This window comes from Armigeres subalbatus, chromosome 1, assembly GCF_024139115.2.
Source record: "Armigeres subalbatus isolate Guangzhou_Male chromosome 1, GZ_Asu_2, whole genome shotgun sequence".
Taxonomy (NCBI): domain Eukaryota; kingdom Metazoa; phylum Arthropoda; class Insecta; order Diptera; family Culicidae; genus Armigeres; species Armigeres subalbatus.
In genome coordinates, this window is record NC_085139.1 from 184,704,582 (window position 1) to 184,730,244 (window position 25,663).

A 25,663-nucleotide genomic window follows, 5' to 3' on the forward strand; every position below is an offset into this window, starting at 1 on the left:
ATCTACCGGAGGAACTTCAGGAGGAACTTCCGGAGGAACTCCCGGGTAAACTTCCGGAGGAACTCCCGGAGGAACTTCCGGAGGAACTTCCGGAGTAACTTCCGGAAGAACTCCCGGAGGAACTTCCGGAAGAACTCCCGGAGGAACTTCCGGAAGAACTCCCGGAGGAACTTCCGGAGAAACTCCCGGAGGAACTTCCGGAGGAACTTCCAGAGGAACTCCCGGAAGAACTTCCGGAGGAACTCCGGGAGGAACTTTCGGAGGAACTCCCGGAGGAACTCCTGGAGGAGCTTCCGGAGGAAATCCCGGAGGAATTTTCGGAAGAACTTCCGTAGGAACTCCCGGAGAAATTTCCGTAGGAACTCCCGGAGGAACTTCTAGAGGAACTTCCGGAGGATCTTCCGGAGGAACTTCCGGAGGTTCTCCCGGCAGAACTCCCGGAGAAACTGCCGGAGGAACTCCCGGAGGAGCTTCCGGAGGAACTCCCGGAGGAGATTCCGGAGGAACTCCTGTAGGAACTTCCGAAGGAACTCCCAGAGGAACTTCCGGAGGAATTCCCGGAGGAACTCCCGGAGGAACTTCCGGAGGAACTCCCTAAGGAACTTCCAGAGGAACTCTAGGAGGATCTTCCGGAGGAACCTCCGGAGGATCTCCCGGCAGAACTCCCGGAGAAACTGCCGGAGGAACTCCAGGAAGAACTGCCGGAGGAATTTCCGGAGGAACTCCCGGAGGAATTGCCGAAGGAACTTCCGGAGGAACTGCCGGAGGATCTTCCGGAGGAATATCCCGGAGGAACTTCCTAATAAACTTCCGAAGGAACCCCCGGGGGAACTTCCGGAGGTACTCCCGGGGGATCTTCCGGAGGAATTTCCGATGCATCTCCCGTAGGGATTTCTGAAGTAACTCTCGTAGGAATTCCCGAAGGTACTCCCGTAGGGATTCTCGAAGGAACTCCCGTAGGATTCCTGAAGGAACTCCATAGGGATTCCCGAAGGAATTCCCGCAGGGTTTCCCGAAAGAACTCTCGTAGGGATTCCCTAAGGAACTACCGGAACGATTTCCAAAGCATCTCTCGGAAGGATTCCCGAAGGAACTCCCGGTGCGATTTACGAAGCAACTCACTCAGAGATTCCTGGAAGAACTCACGGAAGGATTCCTGGATGGAGGAACTTCCGGAGGGATTCTCGAAGGAACTCCCGGAGGGATTCCCGAAGAAACTCACGCTGGGATTTTTGGAGGAATTCTCGGAGGGATTCTCCAAGGAACTTCCGGAGGAATTCACGGATGAACTTCCGGAGGGATTTTGGAAGTAATTCCCGGAGAGAAAAATTCTCCAGAAATTCATCTTGCAGTCCCTCTTCGAATTCCTGCTGAAGTTGCTACATAAATTCCTCCAGAAATTCCTTCTATAGATCATCCTGAAGTTTCTCCAGAAATTCCTCCTGAAGTTCTTTCAAGAATTTATCCTGCAGTTCCTCCGGGACTTCCTCTTTGTGTTCTTCCAGGAATGCCTCCTGAAGAAACTTACTGTAGGAACTCTATCAGGAATTCCAGAAGGATCTCCAACAAAAAATCATAGAGAAACTCCAGCAGGAGTTCAACCAAGAACTCCTCCTGGAGTTCCTTTCTTTGTTTCACTAATTTATCCTGTAGTCCCTCCGGGAGTTTCTCATAGAGTCTATTAAGAATTTCCTCCTGAATAATCTTATTAGAGAAACTCCAGGTAGAATTCGTGGAGGAACTCCATCAGGAATTCTTAGAAGAACTCTTGGAGAAACTTCTGGAGAAATTTCCCCAAGAGCTCCTGTAGGAACTCCAGCCTAAGGGCCGATGTCCACGTAGCGTCTTTTCAACGCAGAGTTCACGCAGCGTCAAAGACGCAGGTGTGAACTGGGGAAAAGCGGTAACGCAGCTTCATGCACACTTGCGTTATTTTAACGCTGCGTGCACGTGGCGAGGAAAGGACGCTACGAAAAATTCAGAATTCCTCGTTGACTTCAGCAAAATTGCTCTACAGATTCCGAAAGCAATCCTCCTGGAAATCCGTGCGATTTCATCCTTTGAAATTTCTAAAGAATACTTCTTGGAATTTTAAGAAAATGCCCCCTTGAAATTTGTGAAATTTTATTCTGGGATTCCCAGAGAATAACTCTTAAAATTTTGAAATAATTCGTCCTAAGATTTCAAGATTTTTTCTCCTGAAACTCCGAAGGTTCCTCCTGCGATCCGAGAAATTTCCACCTAAAATTTCAAGAGAATTCTCTATGACATTGCTATAGAGAATTGTTCCTGCAATTAAAAAACGTCCTGGAACTCTGAGAGAATTCCTCATGATATTCAAGATTATTCTTCGTGAAATTCCAAGAAAATATCTCCTCCCAAGAATTACGGAAGAAATCCTCCTGCAATGTCGAGATAACTCCTGGGATGTAGTACTATTCCTTCCTCCGAGAGGATTCCTCCAGAAATTTCAAAAGAATTTCTTCTGAGATTCCGTGAGAATTGTTCCTGCAATTCCTGAAAAATTTTCTCCAGTAACCTGAGATAATTTCTCCTGGGATTCCAAGATAATTCCTTATAAAAATCCGTGGTAATTCCCATTTCGAGAAAAAAAATTTCCGAGGTTATTCTTTCTTCAATTCCGAGAGAATTTCTTCTGAGATTTCAAGATTATTCTTCCTTAATTTCGAAAGAAACCTGCTTGAGAGAATTTCCGTCTACTTCTGGGAAAATTACCTCTGGGGCTCCGAGAGGATTGCTCCTGAGAATCCAAGACTATTACTTCTAGAACGCCGAGAGGATTTCTCCTGGAATTTCAAGAGTATTTATCCTGCGATGGCAACAGAATTATTTCTGGGATTTCGAAAGAATTTTTCCTGTAACGCTGAGATAATTCCTCCTATGATTCAAAAAAAAAACTTCGAGAGGATACCTACTGAGTTTCCAAGATTACTCCCGGTTGAAATTCAAGAAAATTCCTCCTGAAACGTCGAGATAATTCCTCCCAGGAATCCCTGGAAATCCGTGAGAATTCGTTTAGGAATTTCGAGAAAATTTCTTCTGGGATCACGAAATAACTCCTGAAAATCCGTAGGAATTTACCCTGCATTTCCGAGGTTAGATCGATAGAATTCCACCATCCTTTTTCCAGAAATATTGGTGGCGATTCCTTATAAGAATTTCCTCATGTTTCCGGTAAAGCTGTCCAAATAAAACTTATCTCTGTTGTTTAACAATCCGTTTTTCTCGAATGCCCAGCTGCTCAAGCCTTATTGCCATCCAAAGCTTCAAGGAAAACTTGTTTTTTTCATGCTAAAATCTCCGGAAAATAATGATTAAATTTTCCCGACTTACGGAATTAAACACAATTTCTCACGAAGTAGAAAGCAAAACAAACAGCAAGAGTAATCGTTCATTATTTATGATTTCATCATTCTCATACACATACATTCTCACTACCATGCAAAGGGAGAAGTGGTTGCGTACTTAATACGAGTTTGAAGCTTACCGTTCGAGGTATTAACTTTAATACCGGATTTTCGAAAATCCGTATTAAATCGAGTATTATCCTCGTTGGTGCTTACCGCCATAAGACGAGTTCAGTACTCGTCTTAGACGGTTGAATACATTCCACTAAAAAGAGCTATATCGTTTCGCCTAAAATTTATTTTTTCTCTGCTTAGTTCTCTTGTTATGTAGAAATTTCTGTTTCATTTATATGAGAGCCCTCCTTCCCAAAGGAGGAAGGGGTCTCGAACCATCTTAAGAAGCTTCCCCGGAAAATGGTCGATTTTTGCGTTACGTAATTAATGGATCTACCCCTATAGGTCTCCAAGCCTTCTATCAAAAACTCTGTTTTGGAGTAATCATATAGCCTTTCCGGAAGCCAAACATCCAATTGTTGCTTTCACATATGGGCTGATATGTTGTCATAGGCAGTTAAGTTCTTCTCCAATTCATTACCTATCTTCTATTGTCTATTATTATCAATTGAGAGCGAATTCTGCAAATCCTGCACATGTGTACTTGTACCATCTTGTACCATACAACGCGAGCACCATGCTGTACATATATACCGCTACTATAGTAATATATCTTGAATTTTGTGTACATTTTAAAATTTGACTTATACTCGAATACTCATCAGTATAGTACCAGGCTAATACAGTGATGAACTTAATACTATAATATTTTACTCCTTTACTATTAAGTTAATAGTACACATACTAAATCACAATAACATAGTTTCCCAAAGTGGTGGGTCGTGACTCCTCAGCCTGTGTAAATCTTATGGATTGTATTTAATCCCCAACTTTGGGAAACTTTACACTATAATATAAATGTGTCTCCCAAAGCTGGTATACCAAAACTTATGTACTACACGGTATGGTACATTCAATTCAATTGAGTTGAAAGCATGTATTCCGAAGTTCAATGAAAGTTTAAGTCAAAAGAGTAGATTCGTTCAACGGAAGCCTTAGACAACTGGATTCATTTTATACATATGTACATATCCAGCGTCTAGCAAATGAAGTGATTAATTGTCGATACTTCACATTTGAATTAAACGGTTGTCTTGCGCGAGAATATTCATTCGAAACATATAATAAACACAATATTTGTTTATAGCATATTTATTGCGCATATACTCGACGACTATGACTATCTGTAGTCGAACTGTGTAGCGATGCCTTGCTACTGTAGTTAAGGCAAAAACAAGCATTTAAGAAAAGTCGAAAATGAAACTGATCCTCAGATAGTCTTGTAGGCTATCTGAGTAAATCCTCGGTCCAGTCGAGAGGATCTTTCGGTATAAACATTCATACATTGGTTAACATCCAAAGTTCTCTATCAATCACTGTAGAATTGCATTTAAAACAATAAGTTAAGAGCTGATAATGTAATTGGTATGAGCAATAAGCTTACACAAAATAATCTGAAGAAAGAAAAGTTGGATAGATCTTATGATTGGCTTTCATTTATCGAAATTCCCCGAAATTAATTTCCAGCAAATAGACGAAATCCAAGAGCGGCTTTAGAATACAGTCGGCTATATCACAGATTATCTGTGGCTATAAATATATATTTTTTAATCTAAGAAAAATCAGCAGTACAGAACACAGACAAGGTTGCAATACTTTCGGGGTTTAATTTTGTTGTCAAGGTACCATCACGGTTAGATTTTTTAATATATTTTCAATTATTGCACTCAAATTATATGGCACATGCGTTTAACAAATTAGTCTTTTCGTGCACCTGGCACACCATCTCGAATCCTTTTCCAACGCAGAAAGAAATTTGCTTCTTCTTATTCGGATCAATTTCGTGCTCAGTTCTTATAACTGCACCTGGCCGATTCATAATTTTCGATCAATACCGTCATGATGATCAATTGTTCCGCCTCGACCTCAAAACTAACCACAGGCCGTGAAGTTTCAATCGGGATCAGCAGATATATTTCGCCATGAATCCTGGTCAGGTATGGAACTGATCGTCGAACAGCAAACAAACGACCAGGGTGCCGTTGAATTGGTGGAAGCTTTCTCAAAGCCATCGTCCAAACTGAAAACCATATTTAACATTCTTTATGCCATTCGTCACTTTAATCAAAATAACCTACCTTATTAAGCAGCAGCCCTTCAAGCAGAAACTCGGTACACTTCAGTACAACGCAATTAAACTACTTGCATTTTGATGTTCTATGTTTTTCATGTTTACACTTTCCTTGTTTATTTTTTCGATCTTCCGATGCTATCTTTACCATAGTGTGTGTGTGTGTGTGTGAGTGAAAGAAGTGGCTGCGTACGTGCATCGGGTTCGTCAATGCATGTGAAAATTGAAGTGCCTAAGTTTGACAGATGTAAGGGGTGTATTTTCTAAAAAATAAATACAAAGCAGTATAGGATAGCTAATAAGATACAACACAAACGTCAAATTTGTTAATGTGGGCAACTGTGAACCTACCGAAAATGCCCTCGGGCTCGAGGATTTTCAAGTGTAGGATGCTTTTTAATTTTTTCCAGTTTTTTTTAAATAGTGAGTTTAAAATTAAAATTTGGATTGCTACCGAAAGATAATCGTAAGTACAATAATTTAGATGTGGTCTGAATGAAATTTGGTGAGAATGTTGTATATTTGTATTTTTGCCTTTCGTATACTAAGTATACGTAAAGGCTATATGTTCGCTCCAAAATGAACTTTATATAGGAGGCCCGGAGACCCATAGTGTTATATACCAATCAACTCAGCTCGACGAATTGAGGTGATGTCTGTGTGTATGTGTGTGTGTGCACCAAAAGAGCAAAAGTTTAGCCACTTTTTTTGCACTTACCTCAACCAATTTAGGTTGCATTCGACGCAGTATACTGCTCCATTGTTTCCTATTGAAAATGCCGGATCGGAATATGGGCTTAAGTTATGGCCAAAATACTTTTCTCATAAAAAGCGCGTAAAAAGTCTAGCTCACTTTTAATGCACTTACCCTGAACGGATTCCCTCACAACAGGCTGCATTCGACGAGTATCCTGCCCCATTGTTCCTATTGAAAATTGGACGGATTAGACAATGGACTTGGTAGTTTGGCCAAAATACTTTTTCTCAGAAAAAAATCGTAAAAAGTCTAGTTCACTTTTAATGCACTTACCCTAAACGGATTCCCTTACAACAGGCTGCATTCGACGCAGAATCCCCCATTGTTTCCAAAATTGATCGGACAATGGGCTCAGAAGTAATGCCCAAATACTATTTTTTCCCGCACGAGAAAGGCATCATCACCGCTAGGGTGATTAATCGGTTTTTCCTTCTGTGTGGGTTTTAGTATTTTTGAACACTGTTAGAATAGGAACGAACTAGATCAAAATCAAGAATATTAAAACGCAGCAGTAGAAGGAAAACAGAATTTTTGACCATGATCTTTCAAATAGTTTAGCGGAGCTGTACTGTCGAGAAATACAATATTCGCTTGGTGTTTTTACGCATATCAGTCTCACTATGAGCTTGATTTCGCTAATGACTTATGCGATAACGATAGACATATCATTTTTAAATTGAACTATTTACGAACTTTGGCTTGCTTTGAAGGTTTAATCACTGTCTTTAGAATTGAAAAAAACATCAAAACAGCTGGTTTTGAGATAAAACTAAAAACTACAAAGACTAGCATGGGACAATTATGGCTAGTATATAGTGAAGAGGATAGGTTGCGTATTCATCGTCTTGATCAAAACAATCAGCAATAATACCTACTAGTGATTATCAATGATTCAAAAAGCATTCAAAATTAATAATTTTTCGCGTTATGCGTAACATTTGAGTACCCTCCCTCCCCCCACTTTTGGTGTAACAAAGTATAACGCAAGTTGACCTCCCTCCCCCAAAAGCGTTACGTAATTTGTGAACAGACCCTAACCTTCAAATTGGTGAAATCGGCAATAACTTATGTTTATTTATCAGTGATATTTATTTTGCTGTGTATACAGGATACTAGATGGTCGAGCAGCAAAGATCCTACGGAAGTGGTGCAAGAAAATTCTTAATTATGTAACAGAGAGCATCAGAAATCGTAGAACGCAAACCAAACGACGCTACATGAAATGAACTAAACGAAACGATGAAAATATTGAAGAATTGGAGTCTTCCTAAATACCTTTCCAGGCAGAACGACTCCAAAATTCATGGCGACGAAACAGTTTGTCTTTCAGTCGCAATAATCGATCGGCGACGGAAACGGAAATATGACAGCCCATATATTTTCTGTCAAATTGCTGCTCTGCCGCCGTTCCGTTGTATTGCGTTTAGGGCTTAATAGCCGTTATCATCTCTATTTTGTTTAGCTCAGCCTCGCCATACGCTATCAGAGTTCCTCACCGACGGATCCCAATGGAGTGGACAATTGTGGCGCATACAAGAAATTCAATCGAACGCAGAATATTGCCATCGAGTGCAACAGCGATGAGTCAAACATGCCGGGTTCGTTTTGCATGAAGGTAGTACATCAGAGCCCTCGAGGATTTCTCTGGGACGGCGATGGCGCTCGATCCGACGGTGCGCCTCGGTATCGGAAACTGGTGTCACCGGCGTGCAACTGGGGCGTCTACGAGAACATTGAGCTGCCTGTCCTTGCGTGATGCGTGGTCGTGATATATAGATTATATAGATAAATAGATTGATATATGTATTGGAGTGAAGTGCCCAGAATGGAAATGCAAACGTGCTCAATCATTATTTACCAGTATCAGAAGTCAGTTTTGATACTATTGGTTCACAGAACATGGCCTGGATCCGGGAACTTGATATTTATCACGAAGATGGCATTATCATTCGATAATGGAAAGATCGATATGTGCTTAGTTTTGTGTACCAATTTACTCAACATTCTTCCATGTTTTCACAAACTGTAAAAAATAAAAACATTCTGAAGAATCGATTTGTTTTCTGGATAAATAGTGTACGCAACAAATTAGATTCGAAAACTGATCAATTTTGGCGAGACAAAATCGCAGGTAGCTAGTAGTTCTATAAATCTGACCAGATTAACACCATGGTCAGTTAGCCCGTACCGAAATTTAGACAAGATAACCTCTTCTTTGAAAATTTCATGGCACGGACATAAATTGAATCCACACGGTTATTTCTAATTGATTTATACACCGTGTTTAGAATAGTGGAGGCCGATTTTCATTCAAAATAGTCAATCTTGACAAGCTGTAACTTCGTAATTCAATGACGAAAATAAAATTTTGGCAGTGAACTACAAATACTACGAATCTTTCCTTCCACTGTTGAATACACTAGGTAACTGTTCAAAATAATAGCAGTTTTAGCTATTATTTTGAACAATTGACCTATGTGTAATATTTTAAAAAAGGAAAAATAAGTTTATGTAAAATTCAAATAATTGTAGTTCACTGCCAAATTTTAGCTCAATCTGTTTTCGAGTACGACGTTACAGCTTGTCAAAGTTGACCATTTTAGAAATCGGCCTCCTATTATTCTGAGCACAGGTGTAAGTCAGACCAAAACGGGATAAGCAAATTCTTCAAATAAATAATGTTAACGCCAGTTGTATGTAGTACCAGCTACATTTAGTATTTCAATTTTAATTTTTCTTTGCTAGTTTAGGTATTAATCATAACATTATTTTAATCAATCTGTTTAATTACTTGTAGTCAAAAAAGGTGAAACAAATTGGCCACAATAACATTATTTCTTTAATCAAACATTAATTTTAAAACAAATCGCGTCCTTTGAGCATGAATTCTTGAATGAACAACGCGTCCAGCAGCCGATTGAAATCCAGTCAAACACGCCATCAGCTCAGCCAGTGAGAAAATGGTCTTGTTCTCTGCGTTGCCATTAGGCTAGAGCAGCTTCTCGAAACGCTAAAAAACCGGTCTGGTTGATACCGGTACCGTTCATCAAACGATCTGGCTTTAGATCACCAAAATCATTGCAGAACACATCTATCATACTGTACCGCAGGATGGGATCGCGTCTTGAGCGTGATTTAGAGTTGCTGTTTCAAGATCCATCCTGGCTTCAGCTCTTGCTCTAGCTTGTGTAGGGTAGCTAAAAGTCTCAAGTTGACGGGTCGTCACCGAATAGAATCCATACCCTGTGGGCCCGACGATTTTGCGTAAAAATGTCTTATTTCTAATGCAACATTTTTCGTCAACTTGGGATGGACCTTCACGTCCATACGGCATGTATTTCTGAATAAGTTTAGGCAATAAATCCATTTTTCATTAGCTCTGATTTTCAGTTCGTTAACAGGTGTCCTTATTGTGAATAGGTATCATACCCATTCCGGAGAAACCCGTGTGGGTTGTTGGAGTATCAGTCGTTGAACGTGAGCTAGCTAGTTGTTCAGGTAGGCATGCGGTCGAAGTTGAATGAAAATCAATCGAGACAAGAGAGCTGGTTTAATTCGAGATTTACTCATACGCTTTTTGATTTGTCGGACCTAAAGAAAGATTGGCTGCCGCTAAGATCAAGTACCTGGGATAGTAAACAAATAACTTCTCTAGCCAACTTGCTGGTCCATGGCTTCCAGAAATATCTGATGGTTTCCGGACATTTTAACAAATTCATCAATACTCTAAGCACTCTGATCTGCCAGTACTAATGTGCGCGATATTCAGTAATGCTGCTCCGACAAAAGCCAAGTGATAGCGCAGTCTTTTAATTTCAGGCCGTAAATCATGGGAACGGCATGGGTCCGATCGAATCGAATATCTGAGTATTTCGAGCCTTCGAACCATTTTCCGCCGACCCTTTAAAATCCAGTGATGGTGACCGTAATCGTCCAGACAAACTGCACCCCTATCTCATGAGGAGCTCTATACCTCGATTCTTTAAAAACCTGACGAGTCCCAAACGAGCACCGAGTATGGATCTCTGCAGTCGCACGATTTGAAAGGATTCGGTTCGTGTAAAATCGATGATCGCTGGGGATAGAATTACTCCTTGCTTTACATCCTTCTCGACAGGATGTAGGAAGGGAAAACATTCCATTTGTTCGCCGTACAACTTGCAGTTCCCATCCTATATCATGGCATAATGAGAACGTCAATATTGATCACTCAAAAAAATAAAATAATATTTTAGAAATATTTTTATGTCTATTATATTGAATTCCTCAAATAGGGAACGTTCGCCACTTCATCTCATAGCTCCATTTCCATCCCATCAAAAACAAAGCAATGGAAAGGAATTTGGTTTGTTTATTATTTTGTGATTTTTCAGCAGTGAACACGAATGTTGACAAAAAGAAGCGACTAATTTGATGCCGTATTTCTTTGTTTAGCGATGAGATGGATATATGTACAGTGAGTGGAGATCGAACAGTTCCCATGTGTAATTCCCTAAAGACTAAAATAAGTTTTACCTGCAAACTCTAACTGAAGTTCCCCTGCGGAAAATAACTTTCAAAGCTATTATTTTTTATTGCCGCAGATGAATCTCTGGTCGTGACAAGTCACTGGTGTCACTTGATGGTCATGGTCAAAATTGGCTCTGGGTTGTCCACTAAATCCTGTTGATAAGTTTTCTTGCTCATGTATTAATGAGTAATCTGCTCTCCCTCAGCAATGTCTAACTAGAACCAAAAGTTCTATTTGATCCTACCAGATTATGCAGCTTCGGAGACTAGCATAATGCCGTTGGGCTGCCGTTTTTGCAATGTTGCTACCTGACGACGATTCAGCTGAATCAATTTTAGAAAATTAGTTTTAGCACTCCAAAATTAAGTGAAAAGAATCACTTACCATCCTGGGGTAGATAAAAAGTTTCCATCCTGGATACCCGCAGTTTTTTTTCTATAGTCGGTATTAGTAGCTGCTGGGTTGCGAAACACTTGGTGACTGTAGGAAGGCGTGCTACGTTCAATAATATTTACTATTTCTGCAGATCTGTGTCGTATCCCGCAAAAACGCATCAGCCGAAAACTAAAAATTTGAAGCAAACGACGGTGTATGAAGCTCTCGTGTTGTCGTCACAAAAGTCGTTAGCAAACTGAATTCCAAACATCTCAACTCTTTCCATGGCAACGATTCACTCTCGCAACTCGTTGCTGTGTCAGACTATAGGGTGCCTACATTTTAGCAAATATATCGTTCTCGTTCATATTTGTTCTCGTTCAAATAGAGTAGCATATCGAATAGTTTACTTTCAAAACTATATTAAAATTATACATATTCGTTTATTAAACAATTTATCAATATCTACCATAATCACTACATCCTTTCTCTTCTCTACTTTTATTAGAATATCTGCTATCATGAAACTAAGAATATTCATATAATATATAGATTGTATGCATCTCACATGGTTTTTGAACATGTAACAAGAAAAATAATGTTGCAATTAAATTTACCAACTGTTGCAAACTAATAACAACAACAGTATACAACTCTAATTATCGAAATTCGTTATTCGTTAACAACGGATGAACTTACTAATTTTTTCAAACTGAATTCTTAAATTTAGTTTTTTAATCTATCCTTCAAAACCACTTCCGTATCCATCTATCCAATCTGATTACATTATCTTGTATCCAAATTTAGAATCACATTGATTCACTTCAGATCCAACACCCATATACAATTTCCCAATGGAATTACCAAATCTAACTTAGAGGAACTAATATTCTATTTAGTATTTCATCCAAGATCAATCTTCAAATCAAATTTACAGTCCGAATCAAATCTCTAATAAGATCGCCAAATCCAAATCGGATAACTAAATCACCCTGAACCCGATTTCGACTTGAAATCTAATCTGATCAAATCGGCCAAATAAACTCTACTTTTTTCGAATCCAGTCTCTAAATAAAAATATCATAACGATATATATAATCTATATTATTATTTTCTCAATGATTTTAATTTCATGTTGCTTTTCCATTTCCGCATTCGCAAAGTGTACTCCTGTAAAGAATACACAGATATCCTACGTCAAAATGGAACGGAGTCCCACCTCGCAGGGATAAACAAAAATACATCGGAGTCCTGCTTACTCCGGCTTAAACAAGAAAAATCGCTCCGGAATAACCAAAAATGCCACGGAGACCTGCTCGCTCCGGAATACACAAACAAAAAATGCCTCGAGACCTGCTCGCCCGGTAACTTTTTTCTATCCTCGGAGACCTGCTCGCTCCGGATTAATTTTTAAGCACTCGAAGACCTGCTCGCTTCGGTAACTTTTTCTATCCTCGGAGACCTGCTCGCTCCAGGATTATCTTTTTTCACACTGAAGACCTGCTCGCTTCGGTATTATTTTTCTTGATTTCGAGACCTGCTCGCTCCGCAATGCATTACTTTTTCAACATAAATCCACAAAATTAAATGTGAGCATACTTACTATAACTAGCACACAAATGGATGGCAAGCACCATTTTCATGTGCAAATATAAAACAAAAGTTCTACAGACTGCGTCATGTCGTATCCTGCACAAAACGCATCAGAAAACTAAAATTTGAAGCAAACGACCGGGTGTATGAAGCTTCGTGTTGTCGTCACAAAAGTCGTTAGCAAACTGAATTCAAACATCCAACTCCTTTCCATGGCAACGATTCACCTCGCAACTCTGTTGCTGTGTCAAACTATAGGGTGCCTACATTGTAGGCAAAATATATCATTCTTATTCATATTTGTTCTCGTTCAAATAGTAGCATATCGAATAGTTTACTTTCAAACTATATTAAAATTATACATATTCGTTTATTAAACAATTTATCAATATCTACCATAATCACTACAATTGTCATCGCTGTTCATCCGTCGCGTCGTCAGATTTCCGTTATATTAGGGCATCTTCATCACTATGGAAAATAATAAGGGTAAAATATTGTTACAAACAAAGTTCCACTTTAGTATACACTGGATTCTGTTTTTACACGATTTACATTGTTTTTCCAATTTTGCACTCATTCTAAATTTTAACGAATAAATTAGCATGTAAATTTTCTTTAAATGAAAAGGATTTTGAAACATGTCGCAAAGATTTTGGTGGAAAGCCGAAATCACACGATCAAAAATACAAGCAAAATAATTGTGCAATTGTGTCAAACTTAGCAGTAGATGTTAGTAGTTACCGTTTGTGGAACACTTTGGAGGACGCATTATATATCCAGTATCCGTTAATGACGTAGAACGTTGCTTCCAGAGTCCAGATATGATACGACACTTTGGCCTTTCGAACTGCATCACGGAAAATACTTCTGTGGTCAATTAGAAAACAGTATTTATAAACACAAGATCATAACTAGATTATTAGTCAAACAGGCATCTCTTAATTGTAATTGAGCGCAAAAGCGTTTGAAAAAGATAATGACGGAGAAGTTTTTTTGACAAACAAACAAAAACAAACAGACAAACTGTCAAAACGTCGAGAGGGGTAAGTCAGCGCTCGTAAAATATAGAATGTAATTCGTCACCCCGAGGGTATTTTCTTCAAATGAAGAAGAAGACATGGTGCCGATTTTCTGATGGCTTTGTACCGACATTTCGGTCTATGTATTCGTCAATGGTCGTGTGTCTACAATTTCGCGACGACCAAGTTTCTTGCTGCTCTTCTTCCTCCAGGGTGCTCATCTAGGTATTATGTATTTGAAAGAAGGAATCTATGTTTAAAGCAATTTTATAATATTATCATTGACGAATACATAGACCGAAATGTCCGGTACAAGCCATCAGAAAATCGGGCACATGTCTTCTTCTTCATTTTGAAGAAAATACCCTCGTGGGTGACAGAATTACATTACATAAATATATTTTACGAGCGCTGACTTACCCTCTCGACGTTTTGACAGTTTGTCTGTTTGTTTTTTCCTCACCTTGTTGTCTTTCTTTTTGATCGTGCATACATTAAAAAAAATTGCTCTCGCTTATCTTTTTGCAAACGCTTTTGCCAGTGCGTGTTTGAATTTTTCAAATAATTGATTAAAGAAATCGAATTTACAATTAAGTATTTGGCTAATAATCTAGTTATGATCTTGTTTATAAAATACTGTTTAGACCGAGGGCGGATCACTCGCATTTTCGAAGCAGTCGAAGTATTTATGAACCATTTGCGTATTTTTGACATTTTTGAAATGCATTTGAGTATTGATGCAATGGACATATTGATGGATTTCACAATGCATTGATTGCATATACTTGAATATTGTACAATGCAATAATAATCAAAAAGCTGTTTTGGTTTTGTATTTCAATTTTGACGTAAACTTGTTGATGTAAATAGTTTTTCTTTTCTGGATCAGATATGTTTTGTAATTCAAATAATCTCACACTGAACTGAAGCGTCAGGTGAACGTTTCGGATTGCCGACCAAGGCTTTGACGTCCTGAATCAGTTTAGATTTTCCATTAAAGTTGCCAGCGCCGACAACAAATGCGCTGCGTTAGGCCCGCATTAAATGATTGTTTTTAGAACGATCTGAATTACGTGATGACCAAAGCACCGGATATCTTATCCAGAACATCCAGCACGGAGCTTGTTGTTGTCAACACACTTTTCGCTGATGAGTCGAATCATCATCATGCAGAATGTTTATCAAAGGGCCGTCCATAAACCACGTAGACTCTTGAGGGTGGGGAGGGTTTCGAAAAGTTACGTTAGTCTACGAAGGGGACGGGGTATACCAAAAGTCCACGTAGACTTTTTTATTTTTTGTTGGGTGACAATTTATGCAGCAGCTTATGGGAAGTTCACTTGTTTGATTGGCAATTGAAAGTGAGAGGTTTTACAATTTGAAAACTGGAATCAAATTTACGCCTCTTTATCACCTCAATTGTAAAATCAAAGCAGGATTTATATACTAAACATTTTCTTACATTTGCTAACAAGAAACAATGAATTAATCATCAATTTATCGAATGATGATCCTTCCTTTCGAACCTCATTTTTATCTGCCAATTTTAAAGGTTTTTTTTGTGAACTAGGCTCAAAACTATCATGGATTTTACCTAGAAATTCTTCTATGTTGAGCAGGAAAATTCTCCGAAGTGTTCTATAAAACTTTCTATTTTTGTTAATTTACTCTGATTTTATAATGCAAATTCTACTAGAATATCTTTTGATTTTCAGGAACTTCTATGGAAACGACAAGTGAATCTTAAGAATTTTCACGGAAATTATAGTACGACATCAACGGAAAATTCTTTAAATTTACAGAGGAAGCACTTTGGAATATCAAAAGAAAGTCATTTGAATTTCAATAAGACATTCTTTAAAACTTGGGGGTAGAAACCCTTCAGAATTTCCTCTGAGATTTTCTAAGAAGTCCCTGGAAACTTTTCCTTATTTCGTAATTTTCGTTTTTTTTTTGCGAGATCTTTAGACATATACAAGGCTGTTACAGCAGTCGCGTTTTCGCGATTTTCGCGTTTTCCGAATTTCACGGATTTGTCGCGGATTTTTTTCTTCCAGTCGCGAAAATCGCGGTTCCGTTAAACGTTGTCGCGAAAATCGCGGATTTATATTTATACTCTCTAAAATTCAAAATGTTAATGTTTTTATATGAGTGTAAGAGAAGTAAGCAATTTTACAATTTACAATTTCGTTGACATTTTGTCTATTTTCTCCAAGGGTGTTGACCGAATTAAACGCATTGAAATTCGCACCTGGGACGCCGAAATGAGCTAAAGATGCAGGTTAAATATCAACGAAATTATGCTGGTTGTTATCAACTCAGTCCACTCCAGTACTGGAATTTCTCATTTCAATAAGAGATGTCACCGATGTTTACATATCGTCCTTTCAAAATCTATTGAGAACTCGAAGGATGAATGGCATGCTAAAAATCTCAAAAATATTGTCCGGGACAGGTCATGAAAGTATGCAATATCTGCTTTTATTTAGTTTAGTTTTCACTTCAACTCTGAATTAAAGAAGATGATTAATTTATCGACTAGTCATTTTTCTACGCATATAACTATTAAAATAACTTAGAAATTTTAAATTTAATATAAAGCGCAACTTCCTTTCATGACTGCCTTCATGCGAAATTGATCAAAGTAACCACGATTCTTTGTTGCCTGAATGAGAAAAGGCGCTTTGCTCTGTCTTAGACGATCACGACCTTTTCCAGTACTGGTCCACCTGGTTTAGCGATGGAGAGACGCTTCATCTTTCCGACTTCTGCATACGTTCTGCCTCATAGTGACTCCCAGTACCCTGGCTGCCTATTCCAATTATTTGCCATCTTTCCTTCAAACATTGTATCTCTTTATAGTATCAGTCAATTCTTTGATTCGTTTGAGGTCAACCTTTCCGAAGAATCCATATTTTAAAAATCGAAACATAAACTGAAAAGTGTTTGGCCAGAATGATTCGTGATGTTGGTTCAAAATCGCGAATGTTAGGGTCAAGTTTTCAACAGATCTTTTTGATTTCTTGTTTTGAATTTTAATAATAGTCAGAAGCGTGAAAAAATATGAATTCTTGGGAAGGTTTATCTTGAATGAATTGAAGAATCGATTGAGGAATATAAATGTTGATTGAGAGTCCAATTACCATTATTGCTTGATTAGATATTTTTCGGTAAAAGCGTTTCTGCATTTAGCCCAAAGTCCAAAGTTCATCGTTTCTTCGTTCGCTCGTCTAAATTGTCTATAACTTTAAAGCTTCTAGTCTGATATTTTAACCAAAGGTAATTGTTTCAAATATAAAGCTGAGGCTTAAGGCATGAGTGAATCTTTCAAATGTCGCTTTTAAATAACATTTGCCTCTCACGTCAGACTATTTTATCAGTAGTCCTGTTAGACAAGTTATAGGACATTTTAAGCGCTATAAGTTCAAAAGAAAGTGACTTTATTTGTTTTGACATGTTCAACTTTGGCATGCCATATGAATTCAACTGCGTTGTTCAATTCACTTGCCCTGTCAAAAGGTAGCGTAAGGTTTCTAGCACTAAATATAGGCATCTTTGCTGTGGAATGTGGTCCTCCATGATTTTGGTAGCGAACCTAGCGGTGGAAGTCAAGCTTTACTGAATAACCGCATACGACAGAGTAGCACGCATGCTTTGCTGTCTCTATCTTTCGCCTTGATATACGTGATGCGTTCGTCGATTGTCGCCAACAAAAGCCTACTTGAAATTTAGTTCGTTCTATGATACCATTCGTTTTGTGTTTCTAGTCATCTGTGTTTCTAAATAGTTAACATATTTAAAGTTATTGTTCTTCAATAATACCATTAACCAATGATCTACGTGTGACCAACGCCATCTAACCTACTTAGAACCTCGAATCGATGTTAGTTCTAGTGTAGAATCCAAATTGGCGGCTTTCCACTTTGGTTCCACCATGAGTTCGAGTCGTCAACTGTTTTATCACTTCATATCCAAATTCATGCTATGAAGGCCCTGAAACCCTTGAATTAACTGTGAAATAACCATCAACTATTTGACTGCCCTTTGTTCTCCTTAGCCGCGGTAAGAGCGCGGCTACAAAGCAAGACCATGCAGGTGGCTGGGTTCGATTCCCGGTGCCGGTTAGGCAATTTTCGGATTGGAAATTGTCTTGATTCCTTGGGCATAAAAGTATCATCGTGTAGCCTCATGATATACGAATGCAAAAATGGTAACTTGGCTTAGAAACCTGCAGTTAATAATCGAAGTGCTGAATGAACACTAAGCTGCGAGGCGGCTCTGTCCCAGTGTGGGGATGTATCAATAAGAAGAAGAAGATTTTGGTCATTTGAAAGTTAGTTCTGCTTGAACGTATAACGTTTCAAGTTTATTCTTTGATAAAATAATGTATCTTGGTATGAAACATCATGTACTTTATTTTCAGTGAAATTTAAATCTGTGAACTTTGACATCAAAGCTTTATGAAGTGGGAAATTAGGCTAGGCAATTAGGAATGCAACGATCCATTTATTTATAAACCATAAATTATTTCTGATTCGCATTCAAAACATCATGCGATAATATTGTTTCATTTTTTCTACTGATCAAAGCATTGATAGATTAAAAGCAACAGTATTGAAATTTTGCATTGAAATTTGTTTTTACATGATAATTCGCTTATTTTTGTTTGTCGCGGTTTTGTTTTTGTAGTCGCGGATTTCATTTTGTTAGTCGCGGATTTCGCGGATTGGAATTTGTTCAGTTTGTAACAGCCCTGCATATAAGCAAAACTCTTCGGAATGTCCTTGGGAAATGATTCGAAAAATTTATGGATTGTGAAATTATGCAAATTTTAAACAGAAATTTAAAATATCGTAGGAAACTATTCTAGAATTCCACTGAAACATTTCGAATGTTCGTTTAAACTTGAAATAACTTCGGGAAATAAATTTGAATTTTTATTGAAAATTTCTAATAACGGATATTTTTGGATTTTAGAAGGAAATTCTTGGTATTTCAACGATGATTATTCAACAAGATATTCATGAATTTAAAAAGAAAAGCATGGAAATTTTCACAGAAAGTTCTTTGGAGTATTATCGGGAAACTTTAAAGGTTATCAGTAAGGAAATTCTACGATATTTCACGAAAAATATATTGAATGTTGACTTGGATTCTAGCTATTTCAACCCGAAATTTTTCAGTTCTGAAATTGTTGGTTTTCTCAAATTTGAACTGGCCTGGAGGATCATAGTTCAGATGCGTAATATTGTAATATTTACATATTGAAATTGATTTGAATATCTGAATAGCTTAAACGTGTTTGATCTCCATATTTTTAAAACTGCATATGATATATAAATCGGTCTCCAGTAGCCATGCGAACAAAGGCGTAGGATTGCCAATCCGGAGATATCAAGTTTACTCTCGGTCCGGTCTAGGATGTTTTCGGGTTGGAAACATTCTCGAACCCTGGGCAGAGTGTATCACAGACAAACAGACGTAACAGCTTGAACCTTTTCTGAAAAATCTATCGCCCAACTTCTCTATCATCATCTTGCGAGCATGTCATACTCGAAGGATTACGACGCTGGCGCCTCTAGTTGTGAAACGCGCAATCAATCAAATTTAAATTGCTCGTTAAGTCATGGTCGATGGTAATTTCTCTAGTGTTACGTCTGTTTGTCTTGGTGTATCCTGTACTTGCCACACAAGATACATACCATGCAATGACGGGCTTAGAAAAGCTTGCAATTAATAAATCGAGGAAATGCTAATAGAATACTTGTTAAAAAAGAGACATGTTCCAATTGGAATGTAAAGCCATAGAAGAAGATTTTATAAAATTTGAAAGTCTACGTAGACTTCAAAGGGGCGGGTTTCGGTGCTTACGAAAGTCTGATAGGGGGACGGGGGTTTGAAAATGTGAAAAATTGGTCAACGTGGTTTATTGACAGCCCCAAATCAAAATTAGCATGCGGAATAGCCTTTGGCGGTTAGATCAGAACCCATCACTGATAGAAGACCATGAAGAATGAAGAAAGTGGAAATACCGAAAAATCGTATAATTTCATACAGGAAACGCAGATCGTTTTGATTGGTGACTGTCGCACCGACTTCGAAACGGAATTCTCGATTTTCCATCACGCAGCTTTTCCAGCACATCGATTAAAGATATAGTTGCGACGTTACGGACGTACTCTGAGTAAAATCTCATCGATCGATCTGCACGAAACGGTGCCCTTTTCGTACAAGAATATACATTTTAATGCATTGTTGATCGATTTTTATGATGGATATAGACATTGATATCTGATAAGGTTAAAAGTCGAGGGCAAAAAGTTTTGACGTTTGTCACAATCTATAAATAAATACGCTCTCTGTTAGCTATCACCAGAAACTGATAAATATGCCAGGATTTAGATTTGACTTAAAAGTATCCGCTTTTTGGCAAATCATCATATTTAGATGTTCCAGAATGAGACCACATGCACCAAATACCGCCAAATACCCCCAGAATTCATGCCATTTTGCAAAACATGAAGTTTGTGGCGTTGTATTCCAGGTTCCAAAACTGATCTTAAAGTGGCCATGATGTCTTCTAACGAACCTACATTCCGAGATATTTTCGCAAATTCGCATATTTGCAACGTAATAGGTCGGCGACGGAAACGGCAAATTTGACAGAAAATATATGGACTAACTGTCAAATTTTCCGTTTCGTCGCCGTTCCGTTGTATTGCGTTTGGGGGCTTTAGGAACGCTCTCTCGCCAACTGCCACCAAGAACAAGTAAAATTCAGCGCCTTCTACTAAAAGGTGAAAACATCGTCAAAAAGATCTAATTTTCATGAAATTAGTAGCAAAAGTCAAGTTTACGACTATCGCCGCTACAAAAATAACAATATCAAAATAGGCGCCCACTTCCGTCAAATTAGTTAAGCGCACTTCGTAAAAAACGTATTTTCTAACGGATTGTTGCATTACAAGGCATTATGTATTTTATCCAACGAGCATTCCTTAACGCACTGATGCATTTTTAAACGCATTACAATTCTTATCTGCATTTGAGCGCATTTGTGCATTTTTTAAAGCATTAAATAATTTCGCATTATTTTAGCGCCTTTATCAATACGTATTTTGATTCAGCTAAATTTCCAGTGATCCGCCCTCGGTTTAGACGATCCTCCACCAGTGCGTAAAAAAGTCAAAATAGCAACCTCTATCATGACGCGAACTGCACCGGTCGTTGGTAAACGGGTTTTGGAAATAAACGCAACCTTCGGTGAATAGCGAGTTGGCAAATTTATGACCTGCTCCAACCGTTGCCAAACCTCGGCCAAACCATCACACGGAAATATAAAGTAACCCATAAATAAAAATCTCCTCTGCTGAAAATTGTTCGGTACTCATCATAAACCATTGTGATGGAGGTCAGTTTAGTTTGATTTCAACTGATAGGCGGCGCTAGTGCATATGAAATAACCTGATAGGTTAGATATCTCGGAATCTGGAATTTTTAGAATATTGGCGTCTTTACGAAGTTGTTCGGGTGGTCAAAACCATCAGACAAAAACAAGTTTAATTTGAAATACACCGCTTGGCGGCGCTAGTGAATGAATTATTGGCAGTGGCTGATTTTCTACGCCTACCACATCCAGGCGCTATAGTATATGCGTAAATAAGCATGAGTTAACGTCAATTGTATGGCGAAAGATATCTATGCGGGTTTCAAATTAGAATTTTCGAAAAAACTATTTGGACCGGTTATGTAAAAAGGTGCCCGCACTACGCCTACCAAATATTTTTTTCGATGAAGGTGCTTAATTTTGAGAAATCGAACCTAGATGCCTTTCGCCATACTAATTTCAGAAAGTTAACTCTAGGCCGCTGTAAGCACGCTCAAAGCAGGCGATTCATTGGAAATAACCTAAAGGTTAAATATTTCGATAGTTGAAATCTTAAGAATATTGCCGTCTTCTACAAAATTGTTCGGATGATTAAAACCATCATGCGACAAAACAAGTTTAGCTAATAATACAACCGCTTGGCGACGCTAGTGTATTGAAATAACCTGATAGGTGGCATCTCAAAATATGTAATTTTTGAATATTGCCGCTTTCAAAGTTGTTCGGGTGGTCAAAACCATTATGACCAACGCAGGTGATTAAGATATAACCGCTTGGTGGCGCTAGTGTATAAGAAATAACCTGCAAGGTTAGATATTTCGAAAACTGAAATTTTAGAATATTGCGTCGAGATTGCTGCATTCCACAAAGTTGTTCGCGGTGAAACCGTCATGATGCAAGCAAGTTTTAGTTTTAAAATACAATCGCTTAGCGGCGCTGCGTGAAAGAAATAAACTGATAGATTAAATACCTCAAAATCTGGAATTTCAGAATATTGCCGTATTCTACAAAGTAACTTGTCATAAGACGAGTTCGTATAATTTTACAATTGCACCACTTGGTTGTACCTTTGAAGATACACAGTAAGACCATCTTGAGTGTCTGTACTTGACCTGATTCGACTCAACTCGAGCGCCAACGAGTATTGCGGTTTCAAACTAAACTCTGGTTTTGACTACCTTTAAATCTTCATAATAACCAACCTAACAGATAATTCGGATAACTTTGTAGAAGATGGCTATTCAACTCTAACGGATTTAGAAAATTTAACCTAAAGGTTATTTCATACACTAGCGCCGCTATGCGTATGAATTCAAACTAAACTAGTCTCCATCATAAATGTTATGGCTACCGAACAACTTCTTGTAGAAGACAAAATCTTTCTAAGTCTTATAGATCTCGAGATATCCAGCTCACTAAATTATTGCATATAAGCCAGCGCCACCTAGCAGATGTGTGTCTAGCTAATCTGATAATCAGAAAATGCATTACGCACATATTTATATTACAAAAGTTGAGCGCGTTCTGAAATATTTAAAAAATAATATTTTTTCCTGATTTATTTATTTCCGTGTTTGCCTCAATAGCAACCGGATATTCACCACCGGTGCGAAGCATGATTGCACTTCAACAACCTTGATAGAAACAACTGCGAGAGCGTATAAAAAAATATGAACGCTTTTCGTTCCTATATAGACACTCATTTGGATACACATCGTGGGATCGTCTTAGTATTAATTGATCAGCAGAAGTATTTCCGTGATACAGTATCCGTATAAAGTTTCGTATATCGAAGCAACGTTCAGTCATTAACCCGGATACGGGATATATTCTGCTATTGGTCCTCCAAAAGTTCCCCAAACGGTAATAACTAATACAACATCTCACTGCTAAGTTTGATCATAGATGCTCAATTATTTTTGCTTGTATTTTTGATCTGTGATTTCGGCTTTCCACCATGCAACATGTTTCAAAATCCTTTTCATTTAAAGAAAAATTACATGCTAATTTATTCGTTAAACATTTAGAATGAGTGCAGATTTGAAAACAATGTAAATCGTGTAAAACAGAATCCAGTGTATATACTAAAAGTGAACTTTGTTTGTAACAAAATATTTTACCCTTATTATTTCCATAGTGACGGTGAAGATGCCCTAATATAACATTGGAAATCTGACGACCGGTCGACGGATAGACAGCGATGCAGATCTGCGCAAATAGTAAATATTGTTGAACGTAGCACGCCTTCCGCACAGATCACCAAGTGTTTCTCAACCCAGCAACAGCTACTACTACCGACATAGAAAAAACGTGGGTATTCAGGATGGAAACTTTATTATCTACCCCAGGATGGTAAGTAATTTTCACTTAATTTTGAGTGCTAAAACTAATTTTCTAAAATTGATTCAGCTGAATCGTCTTCAGGTAGTCTACATTGCAATAAAAACGAGCAGCCCAACGGCATTATGTAGTCTCCGGAGCTGTACCTAATCTGGTAGGATCAAATAGAACTTTTTCGAGTAAGACATTGGTGAGGGAGAGCAGATTACTCTATTTACATGAGCTTTCAAGCTATCAACACGATTTAGTGGACAACCCAGAGCCAATTTTGACCATGACCATCAAGGACACCAGTGACTTTTGTCACGAACCAGATATTCATCTGCGGCATTAAAATTAATATCTTGGAAAGTTAGTTTCCGTGCAGAACTATAATTAGAGTTTGCAGGTAAGAAACTTATTTTAGTCTTTAGGGAAAAATATTTCTAAAATATTATTTTATTTTTTAGGTGATCATTACTGACGTTCTCATTATGCCATGATACAGGATGGAACTGCAAGTTGTACGGCGAACAAATGGAATGTTTTCCTTCCTACATCCTGTCGAGAAGGATTTAGCAAGGAGTAATTTTATCCCCAGCGATCATCGATTTTTACGCGAACCGAAGCCTTTCAAATCTTGCGACTGCAGAAATTCATACCCGGTGTTCGTTTGGGACATCGTCAGGTTTTTAAAGAATCGAGGTATATAGCTCACCATGAGTTAGAGGATGCAGTTTGTCTGGACGATTACGGTCACCATCACTGATTTTTGAAGGTCGGCGAAAATAGTTCGAAGGCTCGAAATACTCGAATGTTCGATTCGATCGACCCATGCCCGTTGTGTCCCATGATTTACGGCCTGAAATTAAAAAGATGCGCTATCACTTGGCTTATTTGTGTGAGCGTCGTTACTGAAGATCGCCGGTTAGAGATTCTATGTTCTGCATATATCCTGGCATTGGAAAATTCAAATCATGTGCAGTGTTCCAAGGAGCATTTCGTATGTGGAATACATAGTACTTCTAACGCTGACTGATGGTGGTTGTTCGCACAGAAAATACCCAGGGGACCCCTTGAAAGTCGCGCATTAGTACTGGCAGATCAGAGTGCTTAGAGTATTGATGAATTTGTTAAAATGTCCGAAACCATCAGATATTGCTGGAAGCCATGGAGCAGCAAGTTGGCTAGAGGAGATTTGTTTACTATCCGCAGGTACTTGTATCTTAGCGGCAGCCATCTTTCTTAGGCCAACGACAAATCAAAAAGCGTATGAGTAAATCAATAAACCAGCTCTCTTGTCTCGATTTGATTTTTCATTCAACTTGATCGACCTGCATGCCTCACTTAAACAACTAGCTAGCGCTCACGTTCAACGAATATGATACTCCAACAACCACAACCCCGGTTTCTTCGGAATGGGTATGATAACTATTCACAATAAGGAGCACCTGTTAACGAACGATTGAAAATCAGAGCTAATGAAAATGTATTTATTGCCGCTGGAACTTATTCAGAAATACATGCCGTATGGACGTAAGAAGGTCCATCCTGTTGACGAAATGCGGCATTAGAAATAAGACATTTTACGCCAAATGCGTCGGGACCAGCAGGGTATGGATTCTATTCAGGTGACGACCGACGCCTCTACAAGCTAGAGCCAGGATGGATCTTGAAACAGCAACTCTACATCACGCTCAAGAGCGATCCCCATCCTGCGGTACAGTATGATAGATGTGTTCTGCAACGATTTTGGTGATTCAGAGCCGAATCATTTGATGAATGGTACCGGTATCAGCCAGACCGGTTTAGTATATGCTTCGAGAGAACCTGCTCCAGCCTAAGGTGGAAACGAGAACAAGACCATTTTTCACTCTGAGCTGATGGCTGGTGTTTGACCGACTCAATCGGCTGTGGGACGCGTTGTCGTTCAAGAATTCTGCCAAAAAGGACGCGATTTGTTTTAAAATTCATGTTTGATAGGGTAAGTAATGTTATTGTGGCCAATTTGTTCCAACTTTTTTTGACTTCAAGTAATTAAACAGATTGATAAAATATTATTTTCCGTAAACTAGCAAAAGAAAATT

General features: G+C 38.5%; 1 protein-coding gene and 1 pseudogene across 1 annotated transcript; one reads left to right on the top strand and one right to left on the bottom strand.

The window, feature by feature from the left end:
* Positions 1-6,564: 6,564 nt before the first annotated feature.
* Positions 6,565-8,126, top strand: LOC134206811 (uncharacterized). Its single transcript, XM_062682541.1, has 2 exons — positions 6,565-6,573; positions 7,833-8,126. Exons 1-2 carry the CDS (start codon positions 6,565-6,567, stop codon positions 8,124-8,126), a joined length of 303 nt encoding a protein of 100 aa, XP_062538525.1.
* A 1,100-nt stretch (positions 8,127-9,226) lies between these two features.
* On the bottom strand, positions 9,227-24,412 carry LOC134206812 (DNA helicase MCM8-like; annotated as a pseudogene).
* Between the last annotated feature and the right edge of the window lie 1,251 nt (positions 24,413-25,663).